The sequence below is a fragment of the Lissotriton vulgaris genome, chromosome 4_1 (assembly GCF_964263255.1).
Source record: "Lissotriton vulgaris chromosome 4_1, aLisVul1.2, whole genome shotgun sequence".
Classification (NCBI taxonomy): Eukaryota; Metazoa; Chordata; class Amphibia; order Caudata; family Salamandridae; genus Lissotriton; species Lissotriton vulgaris.
The window spans coordinates 651,357,602-651,371,269 of NC_141691.1; the positions used below are offsets into that span (position 1 = coordinate 651,357,602).

Below are 13,668 nucleotides of genomic sequence, written 5' to 3' on the forward strand. Positions count from 1 at the left end.
GGGAGGGATAAGAGGAAGATACAAATGGTAGAAGTAAATTCCGAGAGTGAGAAATGACAGGTGTATGAAGCAGAGACAAGGAAGATGTAAAGGCCATGAATTCACGAAAGGTAAATGGAGAAATGAAAGAGGATTCCACACTTAACCACACAGGAGTTTAAAAAGGAAGATCTGAAGAAAACCAGTGAGTCGATTGTTTCAAGGAAAAAGCTCAATGATACTCCCTAAAATTAGGAAAGGGTACTGCAGAATGAGCCTTGTCCTTTCGTAAGGTAGAAAGAGTTATCCGAGGACGTTTGCCATTCCATAGAAATTTCAATAATAAAGAGTCAATTAAAAAAAAAAAAGAAATTGGGATGCATAAATGAAGCACGGATATAGTATAAAGAAGAAGGGGGGATAGCATCATCTTTATAGAGTTGAGCCGGCCCCACCAAGACAAAAAGAGCGGATGCCAACGGGTAATAGCCGATTCCATCTTTTTGGAAATATAGTCAAAATTTAGTTTAAGAGTGTCAGATAAAAGGGGGCAAACCAAACTCCCAAATACTTAATTTTAGAGGGCTGCCATGAGAAACCTGTTTGAGAAAAAAGATGCTTCTGACAGAGAGGATTCAAAGGCAGGATTTCACATTTATCGGCGTTCAAACAGCGACGGCTCGTGGAGGGAGTTACGGTGGGGCAGGAGGGTGGGGAGGGGGAGGGGCAGGGTGGAGGTTGCTAAAAACCGGCATATGGATAATTGCAGGTAAGTAAACAATTTAATTAATAAAACGAATTTCGTAGTGCGCCTTGCATCGCAAAATGCAATGCAGTGCGAGCTACGAAATTCGTTTTATTAATTAAATTGTTTACTTACCTGCAATTATCCATATGCCGGTTTTTAGCAACCTCCACCCTGCCCCTCCCTCTCCCCACCCTCCTGCCCCACCGTAACTCCCTCCACGAGCCGTCGCTGCGTTCAAATGATAACCGGAAACTGAAGAGAAGGAAGAGACTTGCTGAAGAAAAGCGGGAATAGAGGTAATAGGATCGGATCAGTAAAAAAGAATATCATCAGCATAAACGGAAAGTTTAACCTGATGGGAACCAAATTGAAAACCAGAGATATCGTTATCCAGACGAAGTTTAGTAAGGAAAGGTTCTAAGGCCAACACAAAAAGTAAAGGGGATAAAGGGCAACCTTGCCGTACACCTCTGTGCAAGGAGAAATAGTCTGAAGACATCCCATTGACAAAGATAGAAGCCTGAGGAATAGAATAGAGTAAAGACACAATGGAGATAAATTTGGAAGGAATGCCAATCCAACGCAAAGCCTGAAACATAAAATCCCAGCCAATCCTGTCAAAGGCTTTTTCCGCATCTAAAGAAATAGCTGCAAAAGGGAGATCCAGAGAAGAAGCTTTGCTAAGTATATTAAGAAAAACACAGGAGTTATCAGAGGAGAGACGCCCCTTAACAAAACCCGACTGTTCAGGGCCGATGAGGTCTGGTAAGAGGGGGTCCATACGTAACGCTAATATCTTGGCCAGAATTTTATAATCGGTGTTGACCAAGGATATTGGTCTGTAGTTCTTGCATAAATAATGGTCTTTATCTTGCTTGGGGATTAAACAAATTAAAGCCTGTTGAAAAGAACCACTTGAAGAGCCCGCTCCAAGGAAGGTTTGAAATAAGAGTAAGAGCTTAGGAAGAAGAATAGAAGCAAAGTGATTATAGAATTCAATAGTAAATCCGTCAGGACCTGGAGATTTACCGTGACGTAATTTGGAAACAGCGTTGGATACTTCAGAAAGGGAAATGTCTTGTTCGAGGGAATGAAAGTCAACATGGGAAACCGGAGGAGAGGGAAGAGAATGAAAATAAGAAAGAAGATCAGTAGACGTCGGTATCTGTTCAGGAGTATAAAGATTTTCATAAAATTTAACAAATTCGGTGAGTATGTCCTTATCTTTAAAAGTAGATGCTCCAGAAGAAGTCTTGATAGATTGGATCTTTGTACGTTCCTTTCGTATCTTTAAGTAATTGGCCAGAAGTTTCCCCATTTTATTCTTGCCGCCATAATATCTGGAGTTACATTTTAACTGGATATTAGAAGCCGCATCAGTTGTGAATTTATTAAACGAGAGTTTTGCATCAATAAGTGGCTTAAGGGAAGATTCAGATTTAGAAGCTTAGTAGGCAAGTTCTAAGGATTTAATATCAGCTAATATTTTCTCCGACTTAGCTTCTCGAAGTTTCTTCCTCCTAGCCACAAAACTGATAATAAAACCTCCAGAGGCTGCATTAAATGAGTCCCAAATTGTAACAAAAGAGGAATCAGGGGTATGATTAAAAAGAAAAAATTCATTGGCAAGGGTGGTGAATTCGGTACAGAAATTGGGTTCCAGCAGTAAAGCATAATTAAAATGCCACCTACCTGAATGAGGAGAAATAGGAAGTAGGTCAAGATTAACAAAAACTGGGGCATGGTCGGAGAGGAGGATGGAGCCAATTTCAGAGCGGACAGCATGTTGGGACAGAGATTTACTAAGGAAAATATGATCAATGCGGGATTGGGACTGGTGAGGAGGGGAAAAGAAACTGTATTCTCTAAGATCTGGGTTACATAGTCTCCAGATGTCAACTAAAGCATTATCTTGAAAAGAATGGAGAAACTGAGTGTGCATCTTGGAAGTAACAAATCTGGCTTTGGACTGTCGGTCAATGAAAGGGTCAACTACCTGATTACAATCCCCTATAGAGAAGAATGTAGTCTCCAGATAGGGAGGACAATTTGGTAGAGATAGAGGGCCAAAAGGTCTTATCTATCCCAGTAGGTGCATACACATTAAAAAGGGTAAGAGGAATATTATCTATGAGTAATGTAACAATAACCCAACGGCCATCAATATCACAATCATGAACAATGGAAGAAACATGTAACTTTTTATGCAATAAAATTACAATACCATTTTTTCTAGTTGCCATTGGAGAGCAAATAACATGACCCACCCAACACTGCTTGAGTTTTAAAGCCTCTACCTCAGCAAGATGAGTCTCCTGAAGAAGAGCGATATCAGTCTTAAGCCTTGCTAAATGTGAGAGAACCCTTTGCCGTTTAATGGGATTATTTAATCCCTTGACGTTCCATGTCGTTACACGGAATGGAATTTGTGAGAAAAACAACTATCAGTAACATGCTTATCAATGCATAAGAAAAAAGAAACTGATAGAGTAAAGAAAAGTGAAAATGTAGTGATACAGAGAGTAACCAGTTCATAGAAAGCCAAAAAGATCAGAAGCGAAGAAAGTGGTGAAGAAAAGAATAAAAGCGGAAGTACTAGAATGATAAGAGGAGAAGAAAAATATAGAGAAGAGAGGACAAAGATGTCACAGTATCTGGAAAAGGTGGCGAAAAAAGTGCAAAGAAGAAAAAGGAAAAGAAGAGAGAGAAGAGAAAGGGAAAAGAAGGAGAAGAATAGATGAGAAGAGTTAAGGAATAGAAAAAGGAGAGGGAGAGAAAGGACAGATACAAGAATGAACAAGAAGACAGTACATGTCCAAAATGAACGACTGAACAACATACTTACGAAAACAGAAAACGCAAACAAGGGTGGGGGTGGTGACACCGAGGGAAGACGACGAGAGTGACCAGAATGAACACCAGACCTCCATGACGAAAAATCGAAGGGCAGCACTTGGATACAGTATGATATAATAGAGTGAGGTAGGGAGGGGAATCATCTGAAAAATAGAAAAAACATAATAAGAAAATACAAGGGCCAACGAAAAACATAAAATGCCAGCAATTTTGAACAATATGAAACATAGAGAGAAAGGACAATTATCATGGAGAACAAAGATGTGTCATAACAGGAGGACATAAAGAGAATCATCAGAATCACAATATAATAAAGTGGAATAATCGGAACATGCTATCAGCCAGGGCTGGATAAATCCATAGCATCTGGGCCAAGTTGTCGAAGAAAATCTTGTAGGACCGCATGATCTTCATACGTGGTCGTTCGATCTTTATATGTAACCCTAAAAGGGAAGGATGCAGGAGGCCATAACTAGCATTAATGGCTCGAAGCTGTGGTCTCATGTCCAAGAATCTCTTCCTCCGGTCAGCAGTGGCCTTTGAAACATCTTGAGAAAGATATAGACGATGACCTTCCCAAATGATTTGCTTCTTGAGCTTTGCAGCTGAAAGAACCTGAAGAAGGTCAGTGTATTGCAAAAACAACATGATGACACCTCTAGGCTTAGTAGCAATCTTAGGTCCAAGACGATGAGCTCTTTGGATGTTGATTGAAAATAAAGCAGGAGCATCTAAGATCTTAGCAAGAAAGGATTGGAAGAAGGTGGTGGGGTTAGACCCTTCTGAAAGTTCCGGAAGGCCGTAAAGGCGTAGATTATTTCTACGATTCATGTTCTCCAAATCCTCTGTGTGACGCTTAAGTAACAATATCTCCGCCTCCATTGATGGAATGTGAGAGCATGAGGACCGTAGAGAATCTGTGGATCGCTCCAAGGATGAAACTCTCGAGTCCAAAGATGTCCATTTCTCCTGCATAGCCTGCATGTTTTAAGTGGTGGCTTCCATAAAGGGCTTAAAAGCAGGCAACTCTTCCAAGATGAGATCCATAGAAGATGAAGATGAGGAGGAGGTACTCCCCGGAGAAGACGGATCCTTTTTCAGATGTTTAGAAGAGGTTAAGGAGGATGGCAGCTTGCCTCCAGCTTGAGCTTTAGGGACTGCTCCATGTGATGCGTCAGATTTTGAAGGTGCGCCGTCCGCCATGTCGTAGGAAGGAGAATCTGAATCTGATCCAACAGGAATTTTAGGAGCAGTCGTGAGCTTCAGAGTACGGAGCTTCCCCATGAAAACACCTCAGCAAACACAGAGTCTGTAAAGCCAAATGAGGATCAAAGAGAAATGACCTGTGAAGACAAAGCTGAAGTGTTTGAAGATCAAATGCGAAGAGACTACATAGATGTCCGAGAAGGAATTGTGAAGAAGCAAACAGTCAGCAGCGAACCTGTAGTAAGAAATTAGTATCCTCTGACCTGCTTACATTGAAGAGAATAATAGCAGGAGCCCACAAAGAAAGGAGCTCTGGGTGGCAAAAGCAACATTCTGAAGAGAAAGTTCCAGCCAATGGAGGGGAGCACGTTGCAGCAGAAGAGGCATAAGAAAGCAGGCTTAACAATGTGGCAACTAGAATAATTGTAGTAAACCAAGCCAAAAAAGTAATGAGTACAGAAGAGAAGGCTTCATTTTATGAGTGAGTTCAGTTAGTGAGGAAAACAAAATGGCGCCTGTGGGAGTTTACAGGTGATTGCTGAGGAGAAATGCAGAGGAATAATCACCAAATCCCCATTCAGGCTCACCAAATTATTGCAGAAGCAAGCAGGAGCTCTGAAAGTCGAGCGGGTTTCCTCCGTGAGAAGAAGCAGGCTGAGGACACTCAATGAAGCCAGAAGACGCGAGCAGTGCTCAAAATGGCGGCCGCAAGCATCGGAATCCGCATTTTTGAGCAGGTTCGCGAAATGGTGATAAAACCGGGAAACGATGTGGGTACTGAACTCTCCTCACGTTTCGGTCTGCGGTGCTGTGGTCATGTCCCGGAAAAACTTGCTCAGGCTGCCGTAATTGAAGATAATCCGGTGGTCAGCGCCGAAGCTTGCGCGCTACACCACCATCTAGGTCGGCGCCCGAGCCACGCCCCCTAATCGCAAATTTATAACTGGCAATCTCGCTACAACAGTAAATGTCAAAGCACGTCACTGATTTTCACACTCCATAGGGTAAAATCTGAACATTTCAGCCTACATTATTTTTCCCTTGTTACTCCTTTACTCTTTTTATGCATGTAAATCTCTGTCTAGACAGTGTCACTCACCTCTGCTGAGCAAGGGGGTGGAAGGGGTGGGAGACAGAGGACAGAGAGGTAATGAGAACCACATGTTGAGAGATATGAAGTTAAGGGAGAAGGGAGGCAGATATATAGATTAGGTAGAGAGGAGAGCTAGGGAAAGACATAAGTAACCAGAGAAAAAACAAGCATTTGCAATGCAATAAGTGTCGCATTTACGCAAGATTGAGCTTTTGTCATTGTAAATGACAATGCCTTCTATTTATGTTTTAAATAAGAAAACATAAATAAAAGGTATTGTCATTTACAATGCCACTAGCTCAAACTTGTGTAAATGCGAGACCTATTGCAAATGCTTGTTTTCTCTTGGTCCGGAGGTTGCACTTTGGAATAGAAAAAGGTCAGTAAATGAGGACATTTCCAGCCAAAGTGTTTCGTTCTTTTTTGGATCCATTTTACAGTGGAACGAATAAAGGAAAGGAGAGGCAAGAGAGGGTAAGAGCTGTCTCTTGATATCACACAAGTGAGGAGGAGCGGGACAGAGACAGAAAGAGAAGGAGGTATAAAGAGAGAGAGGAGAAGGGCAGCTGCCAGCAGCAGAGCAAGAGAAGTGGATACTATCCTTGCCTTTTCTTGGCAGGAAGGAAAAGAGACAGAGCCTTTTTCCATCTATACCCGACCCAGAGCGGCCAAGCCTTATCTATACACATTGACTATTTCTGTGGAGGGGTGCAGCATAACAAAGGGCAAAGGGCGGGTGGTCTCTGTGACTAGAGGCAGGCCACAGGTCAAGTGCAAGGCCATTATAGTTAGTGCTTTTGCGCACAAATGGCCCTGCTAATCTCTCAAGGGAGAAGCAAGAATTTGTATTACTACCTACTTTCAATACATCATTTAGGCATAACTGGCATATACTTATTTTATTTTTTGCACTACAACTGTAGTAAAATTTCTATCATCTTCTCGATCTGAGACCAAACCCTCTGTTTGTTTGACACACGTACAGTCATTTCTTGATAATGCTCTATATCACAACTCTTACCTTGATCCCTTTCAGGGAACCATGCTATACTTTACTACTTCTTTACACACAGTTGCCCCACAGCTATGAGCATCTGGCTATTATCTTTGTAGTTTTCATTTTGGAATCCGTTCTGGTCATCTGATCTGCCTGTTGCTCTTCTTCTAAACGTACTAAATTCTAGTAACTTCCCCTTATGAATTTTGTATTCTGCTTCATGTCCTATTTTCACAGCCTTGAAAACGTTCTATGTGACGAAACACGTGTCAGCTGTAGTGACTATCATCAGTTTTAAAGTAATTTTTAAAACTACATCATTGTCTCATTTGTGATACAATAACGAAGGTACACAGGCCTTCACTGGACCTAACCATTGTAACCTTTTTTGGGATGCTTATAGGAGTTGTGATTTCCTAACATCTGTTCAAATCAATAAACACATAAAACTGTAAAAGTATTTCATCTCTCATAACTAATCATCCAAAACACAAATACTGTACTCCTAATTACTGCTTCGTGTGCTCCAGAGAAATATTGTCCTTTTTGTGAATGATGGTTTTTACCATCCCTCTAAGGTACTCCTTGGTAGCCGAGTGTAGTTTAGTGTAGCACCCTATAAAAATATTGCCATATTACTTACTGGTAATCTTCATTACTCCTGGTCCCGTTGTCCTTGTCCCATTCATAACATATGGAGGGTCATACCAATGCACTGATTCTCCTTGATCTCAGTGCCGCGTTTGACACTGTTTACAAAAAGGGGGTGGTGATGAACAGAGTGTCTGAGTTAAACAGACCACTCTTACCCAGTCCAAAGATCAGGGCTTGATCCATCACCGTTATTTATCTCACTGCCCCATCCCAGCTCAGAACATGGCTATATGCAAATCAGTCTGTCCCTGGCCCAGTGCATCATGGGAACAGGGCAGACTAAACTACCAAGCCAATTCTTCACCAGAAAGGAGACAAGCTACCGGGGACCGGTTTCTGGCATTTCAGCCTTCTTCGGCCCGGCTTGCTTGAATCCTGATGGAGCAGTGAGAAAGGGACTCATGTCTGAGTATACCCTGCCACACCTATAGTGGCCAAAAACGATTTACAAAAAGGGGGTGGTGATGAACAGAGTGTCTGAGTTAAACAGACCACTCTTACCCAGTCCAAAGATCAGGGCTTGATCCATCACCGTTATTTATCTCACTGCCCCATCCCAGCTCAGAACATGGCTATATGCAAATCAGTCTGTCCCTGGCCCAGTGCATCATGGGAACAGGGCAGACTAAACTACCAAGCCAATTCTTCACCAGAAAGGAGACAAGCTACCGGGGACCGGTTTCTGGCATTTCAGCCTTCTTCGGCCCGGCTTGCTTGAATCCTGATGGAGCAGTGAGAAAGGGACTCATGTCTGAGTATACCCTGCCACACCTATAGTGGCCAAAAACGATTTACAAAAAGGGGGTGGTGATGAACAGAGTGTCTGAGTTAAACAGACCACTCTTACCCAGTCCAAAGATCAGGGCTTGATCCATCACCGTTATTTATCTCACTGCCCCATCCCAGCTCAGAACATGGCTATATGCAAATCAGTCTGTCCCTGGCCCAGTGCATCATGGGAACAGGGCAGACTAAACTACCAAGCCAATTCTTCACCAGAAAGGAGACAAGCTACCGGGGACCGGTTTATGGCATTTCAGCCTTCTTCACCACCCCTTGTTGTAAATATATGCGTTTGACACTGTGGCGCATCACACCTTGCTGCAGTGTTTTAGGAAGGGTGGAGAGGTAGGGAAGGCATGGGATTGGTTGGAATCCTTTCTCCACGAGAGCAGCTTTCGAGTTGAACAAGGGCCCCATAGGTCTAAGGCTATTAACTTGGATTAAGGGGTTCCGCAAGGATCCAGCCTGAGCCCTACCCTTTTTAATCCTTATGTGGCGCCTGTGGCTATAATAACCGAGCAATATGGGTGGAAGTGGTGACTTACGCAGATGATACTCAGCTGGTTGTGGCTCTGGCACAGCCAGCTGAGCACGCAGCCAGCAATTTTGCGACCTGTCTCCAAGGCCTTGCTGTTTGGATGGCCGACAATTGTCTCAGACTGAACTGCAACAAAACTGAGGTGCTGATTGTGGACAAAACTCTGTCAGTCTGGACCTCAGCCTGGTGGCCCCAGATACTGGGCCCCCTACCCGTGCCTAAGGATCAAGTTAAGAATCTAGGAATCTAGATCAATTCCAAAATATCCTATGAGTATCACACCAGACGTGTGGCCGGTACTTGTTTTGGCATTTTGCGTAGTCTTAGAAAGACGTTGGATTTGCTCCCTGTTACAGCTAGGAAAGCCCTAGTCCATGCTTTGGTTACTTCCAGGCTGGACTATGAGAATGTCCTCTATCTGTGAGCAAATGTGAAATGCCTCCAAAGACTACAATATATCCGAAATGCAGCCGCCCGCCTGGTGTTGATGCTGCCTAAAAGAGCCGCCTTAAAAAAAGCCCTAGAATCGCTGCACTTGCTGCCAATAATGGAGCGTGCCCAGTTTAAAGCCCTCTGTGTCATTTACTGGATTGCGCAGGGGAAAGGTCCTCGCTTCCTTCGTAATCTATTAACATCTTATAGTTCAACTCGACTTCTGAGATTGCAGGGGGCTGGCCTGATGCAGGTTCCTAAAATCAGAAGAGCTAGAATGGGAGGGAGATCCTTCCGATTTTTGGCTGCCCGTCGGTGGAATGCCCTACCCCACTGGCTTCGTTTGGAAGCCTCAGAAGTGGTTTTCCGTAAAGAACTAAAAACCTATTTATTCCCTAGGGGATAGGTCCACTTGGGGCGGGTTGGGGAGGCTTTAACAGTTTGGTTGGTTTGGGGCCAATGACTAGCGCGGGGACACACTGGCTAGTGTAACCAGGTGCTGTATAAGCTCAGATTATTATTATCATTATTATTATTATTATTATAACCATCTCCCGATATAAAAAAATAACAGAGGAATGCTGGGACCCCAACACCACTCCCTCCCACTGGGAGTACATAAACAGCACTTACCCAGTATTATGCCTCAACAACCAAGCCACCAACAGAAAGGCCGGTTGTCTGGAAGGGGGGGGTGGGTCGTAATGAATATGACGAGGACAACCAGACCAGGAGTAATGAAGATTCCTAGTAAGTAATAGGACATCACCCCCATGTCCCTCATGTCCTGTTCCCATTCATAACACGTGGAGAATACCAAAGACAGGAAACTGACCTTCAAACCTGCAAAGAACTCACAGGAAACCACACCCCCTGAGGAGGACAAGAACGTCCAGCACCAAGTACCATAGTTGACACAGAGGAATGCCCAATCATCCAGGTTTGTGGTGGGAGCAGGAGCTGAGGCACTGGAACCTGCCAACATGCAACTACCAAGGCACACCACTATAGAACCCTGCCCCACAAATACACAGGCTCAGACAGAATAGAATGAGGCAAGCCCAACAAGTACCTGACACCCAGTCACTCGAAGACCAACCAGAAGAACCAGACAGCTGTACACACACACCCTACTAGAACAGGAAACAGAAGGGGAAGTTCTCAGGCCAGAACCCATCGAAGAAGAAGCCAACAGCAGGGGACAACCCCAAGTGGCGGATACCACCAGACCCGGAACCAAACCAGGACCCACTAACCCTCCAGAGCGGGACGAGGCTAACCCCAAGGCCACCAAGACCAGGGAAGCCCAAAGGCCAACCAAGAACAAGAGGGAAGACCCTGCTCCAAAGAACACACACAAAGACAACTCCCCTAAGTACCACCCCAAGTGCCAACACAAGGGAGGCAATACATGACTGGGGAAATACAAGCCTACCGACCACTCATGAAGAGCGTGCACACCCCAGACTCAACAGCAAAGACAAGGGCCACGGCCAAAGGGCCAGACAGCCCAGCCTGGACCACCCTGTGGGAGACAAGGCAACAGGGCCGGACTGGGATTGCAAACCAGCCCTGGGTGGGGGGCACTGCCGGGAACACTGCTGCTGCATGCCCATTTGTTAATGTGGGACAATTTTGCAGCATTACTCCAACCGGCCCCCACTAGAAAAAATGGCTCTCACTGGTCCAAATCCGGCCTCCACCCTTCTGGCCTACCAGGGAAATGCCTGGTGCTCCCTACGGCCAGTCCGGACCTGCCCAGCACCAGCCGGCGAAAGTGCAACTCAGCCCAGCCCCCAAACTGCCAATCACACAAGAACCACAATTTTCTTAGGTTTTCCTATAATTGTATTTTATTATAATTTAAAATGTAAGATGACCTCCACACAGTGAGACACCGGTTGAATAATACAAACCCATCCAGGGGAGGGGCTTGTGACACCAACATAAACAGGACCCCGCCCCAGAGTGCTACAGAATAGAACTGGTCATGAAAAAGACGCTAGAGGCTCAAACCGCTAAATGCCTGGCCAGCAAGAAAAACACCACACTGGTCTCCAGACACTCGAGGTGCACCCCAGGACAACCCCTTTGCAGTAATTCATCCACAGCAGCGCGTCTTCCCCTCAGTATGGCCACAAGGAAGATGCACCCTGTAATCCGGAACCAACCAGGAGGTCAGCGCACCAGAAGCATAGCTCCAAGACAGTTCCCATAGACACCAGAGAAACCAAAACCATTGGCCCCAGAGCCTCCGGTCAAAAACACTGCAGGAAACCACCACCAGGCCAGGACCACAAGGACAGGAGAAAGAAGCAGTGAGGACTACAGCCCAACCCAGCCCTCAACCCCAGAGGGCAGAGAGAAAAGTCCCAGAAACCAGCGATAACCAAAGCCGCTGAGTCAACAACCCAGACCAGTAGTCCTTCTCTTTACCTCATCACTTTTTAAAGTTTGATACTGTTCTCACTGAGACAATAAGTTGAGTCATAGCGCCAAGACGCCCACGGGCATACGTCGCGCTTTACAAATCTTAAAAATAAATAAATAAATAAATAAATAAACCCACAAAAAGCGGCCAGGAAACCAGGGCCGAAGCCAAGCAGCCCGCCTGGACAGGAGGACCCCATGGCCCAGCAAGCACAGAGGGAAGGCCCGCGCAGAGCTCAGGCAAAAAGCAAGGGGCAGGGAGGCCGACACCGATGCCAACCACCACAGGCACAGAACCACCGGAACCACAAGGGGGCCCGGAGGACCCACACCCAAGCCAGGAAGAGGAAGAAGCCATAAAGTCCCAATGGCAGACAATTAAAAGACAATCCCAAAGCAAGGAAGACCAACCAGGGGACAAGAAGATAACACACCTGCTAGGCTGCAAAAAAACAGAGACAGAAACCCAAGCCCCACAACCTGACCGGAAGCCCCTCTGATTATGGAGGGATACACATTAGCATCCCCCAAAGAGGATGCAAAGGCCATAAGAGGGACAAACCCGAAACCGGAACCAAAAGCCCAGGAAGAGCCCGAAGCAGACCAGGGCAGGACAACTGGCACCAGACACAACAAGACGGCGGAGAGAAAGCAGCAAGAAATACCACAAAATCAAGGCACCACCAGCCAAAACCCCGACCCAAGAACCAGAGCCGCCGGCAGAGGGACAACAGCCCAGGATGAGGATGGACCAAAGAAGCCAGAGGCACCTAACCCTGACCCCGAACCACTGCGCCAAGCATTGACAAAACCAGCAGGAAGGTGGGCAGGACCCCAAAGTGGCAAGAATAAACACCTGCACCACCAGAAAAGAGGGGGCCCTCACGCTGACCGACTGATGCACCCCGTGGAGCAGGATTGGGAAGTCCCTCTTCGAGGTCAGCAGAGGGGACGGTAGTGGCCATGTAGGCAATGACGAGCCCGTCCAAAACATTGGGCTGAGACCACAAATGGCGGCATGGCCCCAACATCACAAGGACCAGAACCCGACCTCAGAGGGACCAGCCACCCAACGAGGTGACACCCCACAAGCAAAAAGCAGAGGACCCCCAAAAGGAAACCAGGGACTGCATGACACCCACTTTCACCACAGGTCCGGCCCAGAAGCATCATACAGCAGAAAAGGGGAGGGGAAGGAACAGCTATGCAGAACACACCCTGGGGCTGGCAGAACCCAAAATCACAGTCAGTCCCACCAGCTAGACTCCAGGAAGGCAAGAAACAGGCCCACTGGCAATCCATGGGCAACTCATCCCAGCCCCCAAACTGCCAACCACACAAGAACCACGATTTTCTTTGGTTTTATATAATTATATGTTATTACAATTTAAAATGTAAGATCACCTCCACACACTGAGACACCGGTTGAGGGATGCAAAACCATGTAGGGGAGGGGCCTGTGACACCAACATTAACAGAACCCTATCCCAGAGTGCAACAGAATAGAACTGGTCATGAAACAGATGCTAGAGGCACAAACCTCTAAACGATGCCTCCATTCGAGCACACAGCGGTCAGAAGCCAGGGACTCACCCACGGGACCACAATGGCTTCCATCCTGCAAAGTAGGAAGAAAAAAAGAACAAAAGAAACAGGCAAACCGATATGGAGTACTTACCCCTAACGTGCCAGGCAGAAACTCCCAAACATATTGTCTGCCAGAACAATGCCCTTACAAACCAGCCCAGGTGTTCACCACTAGCCCCAATGTCTGGTCAGCAAGAAAAACACAATACTGGCCTACAGACACTCCAGGGGCACCACCAGGACTGCCCCTGAGCAGCCACCTCTCCACAGGAGCGCGTCTTCCCCTCAGCCCAGCCACCAGGAAGACGCACCCTGCAACCTGGAACCAACCAGGAGGTCAGCGCACCAGCCCCAAAGTTTCAGCC

General features: G+C 46.0%; 1 protein-coding gene across 1 annotated transcript in view; it reads left to right on the forward strand.

Annotated features, from left to right (window-relative positions):
• The first annotated feature begins 4,921 nt into the window (after positions 1-4,921).
• The window catches only part of LOC147722380 (uncharacterized), a 58,975-nt gene continuing 50,228 nt past the window's right edge, over positions 4,922-13,668 (forward strand). Inside the window, exon 1 of the mRNA XM_086967304.1 lies at positions 4,922-5,029. Within this exon, the coding sequence (XP_086823430.1) occupies positions 4,922-5,029 (108 nt within the window). The remainder of the gene's footprint in view (positions 5,030-13,668) is intronic.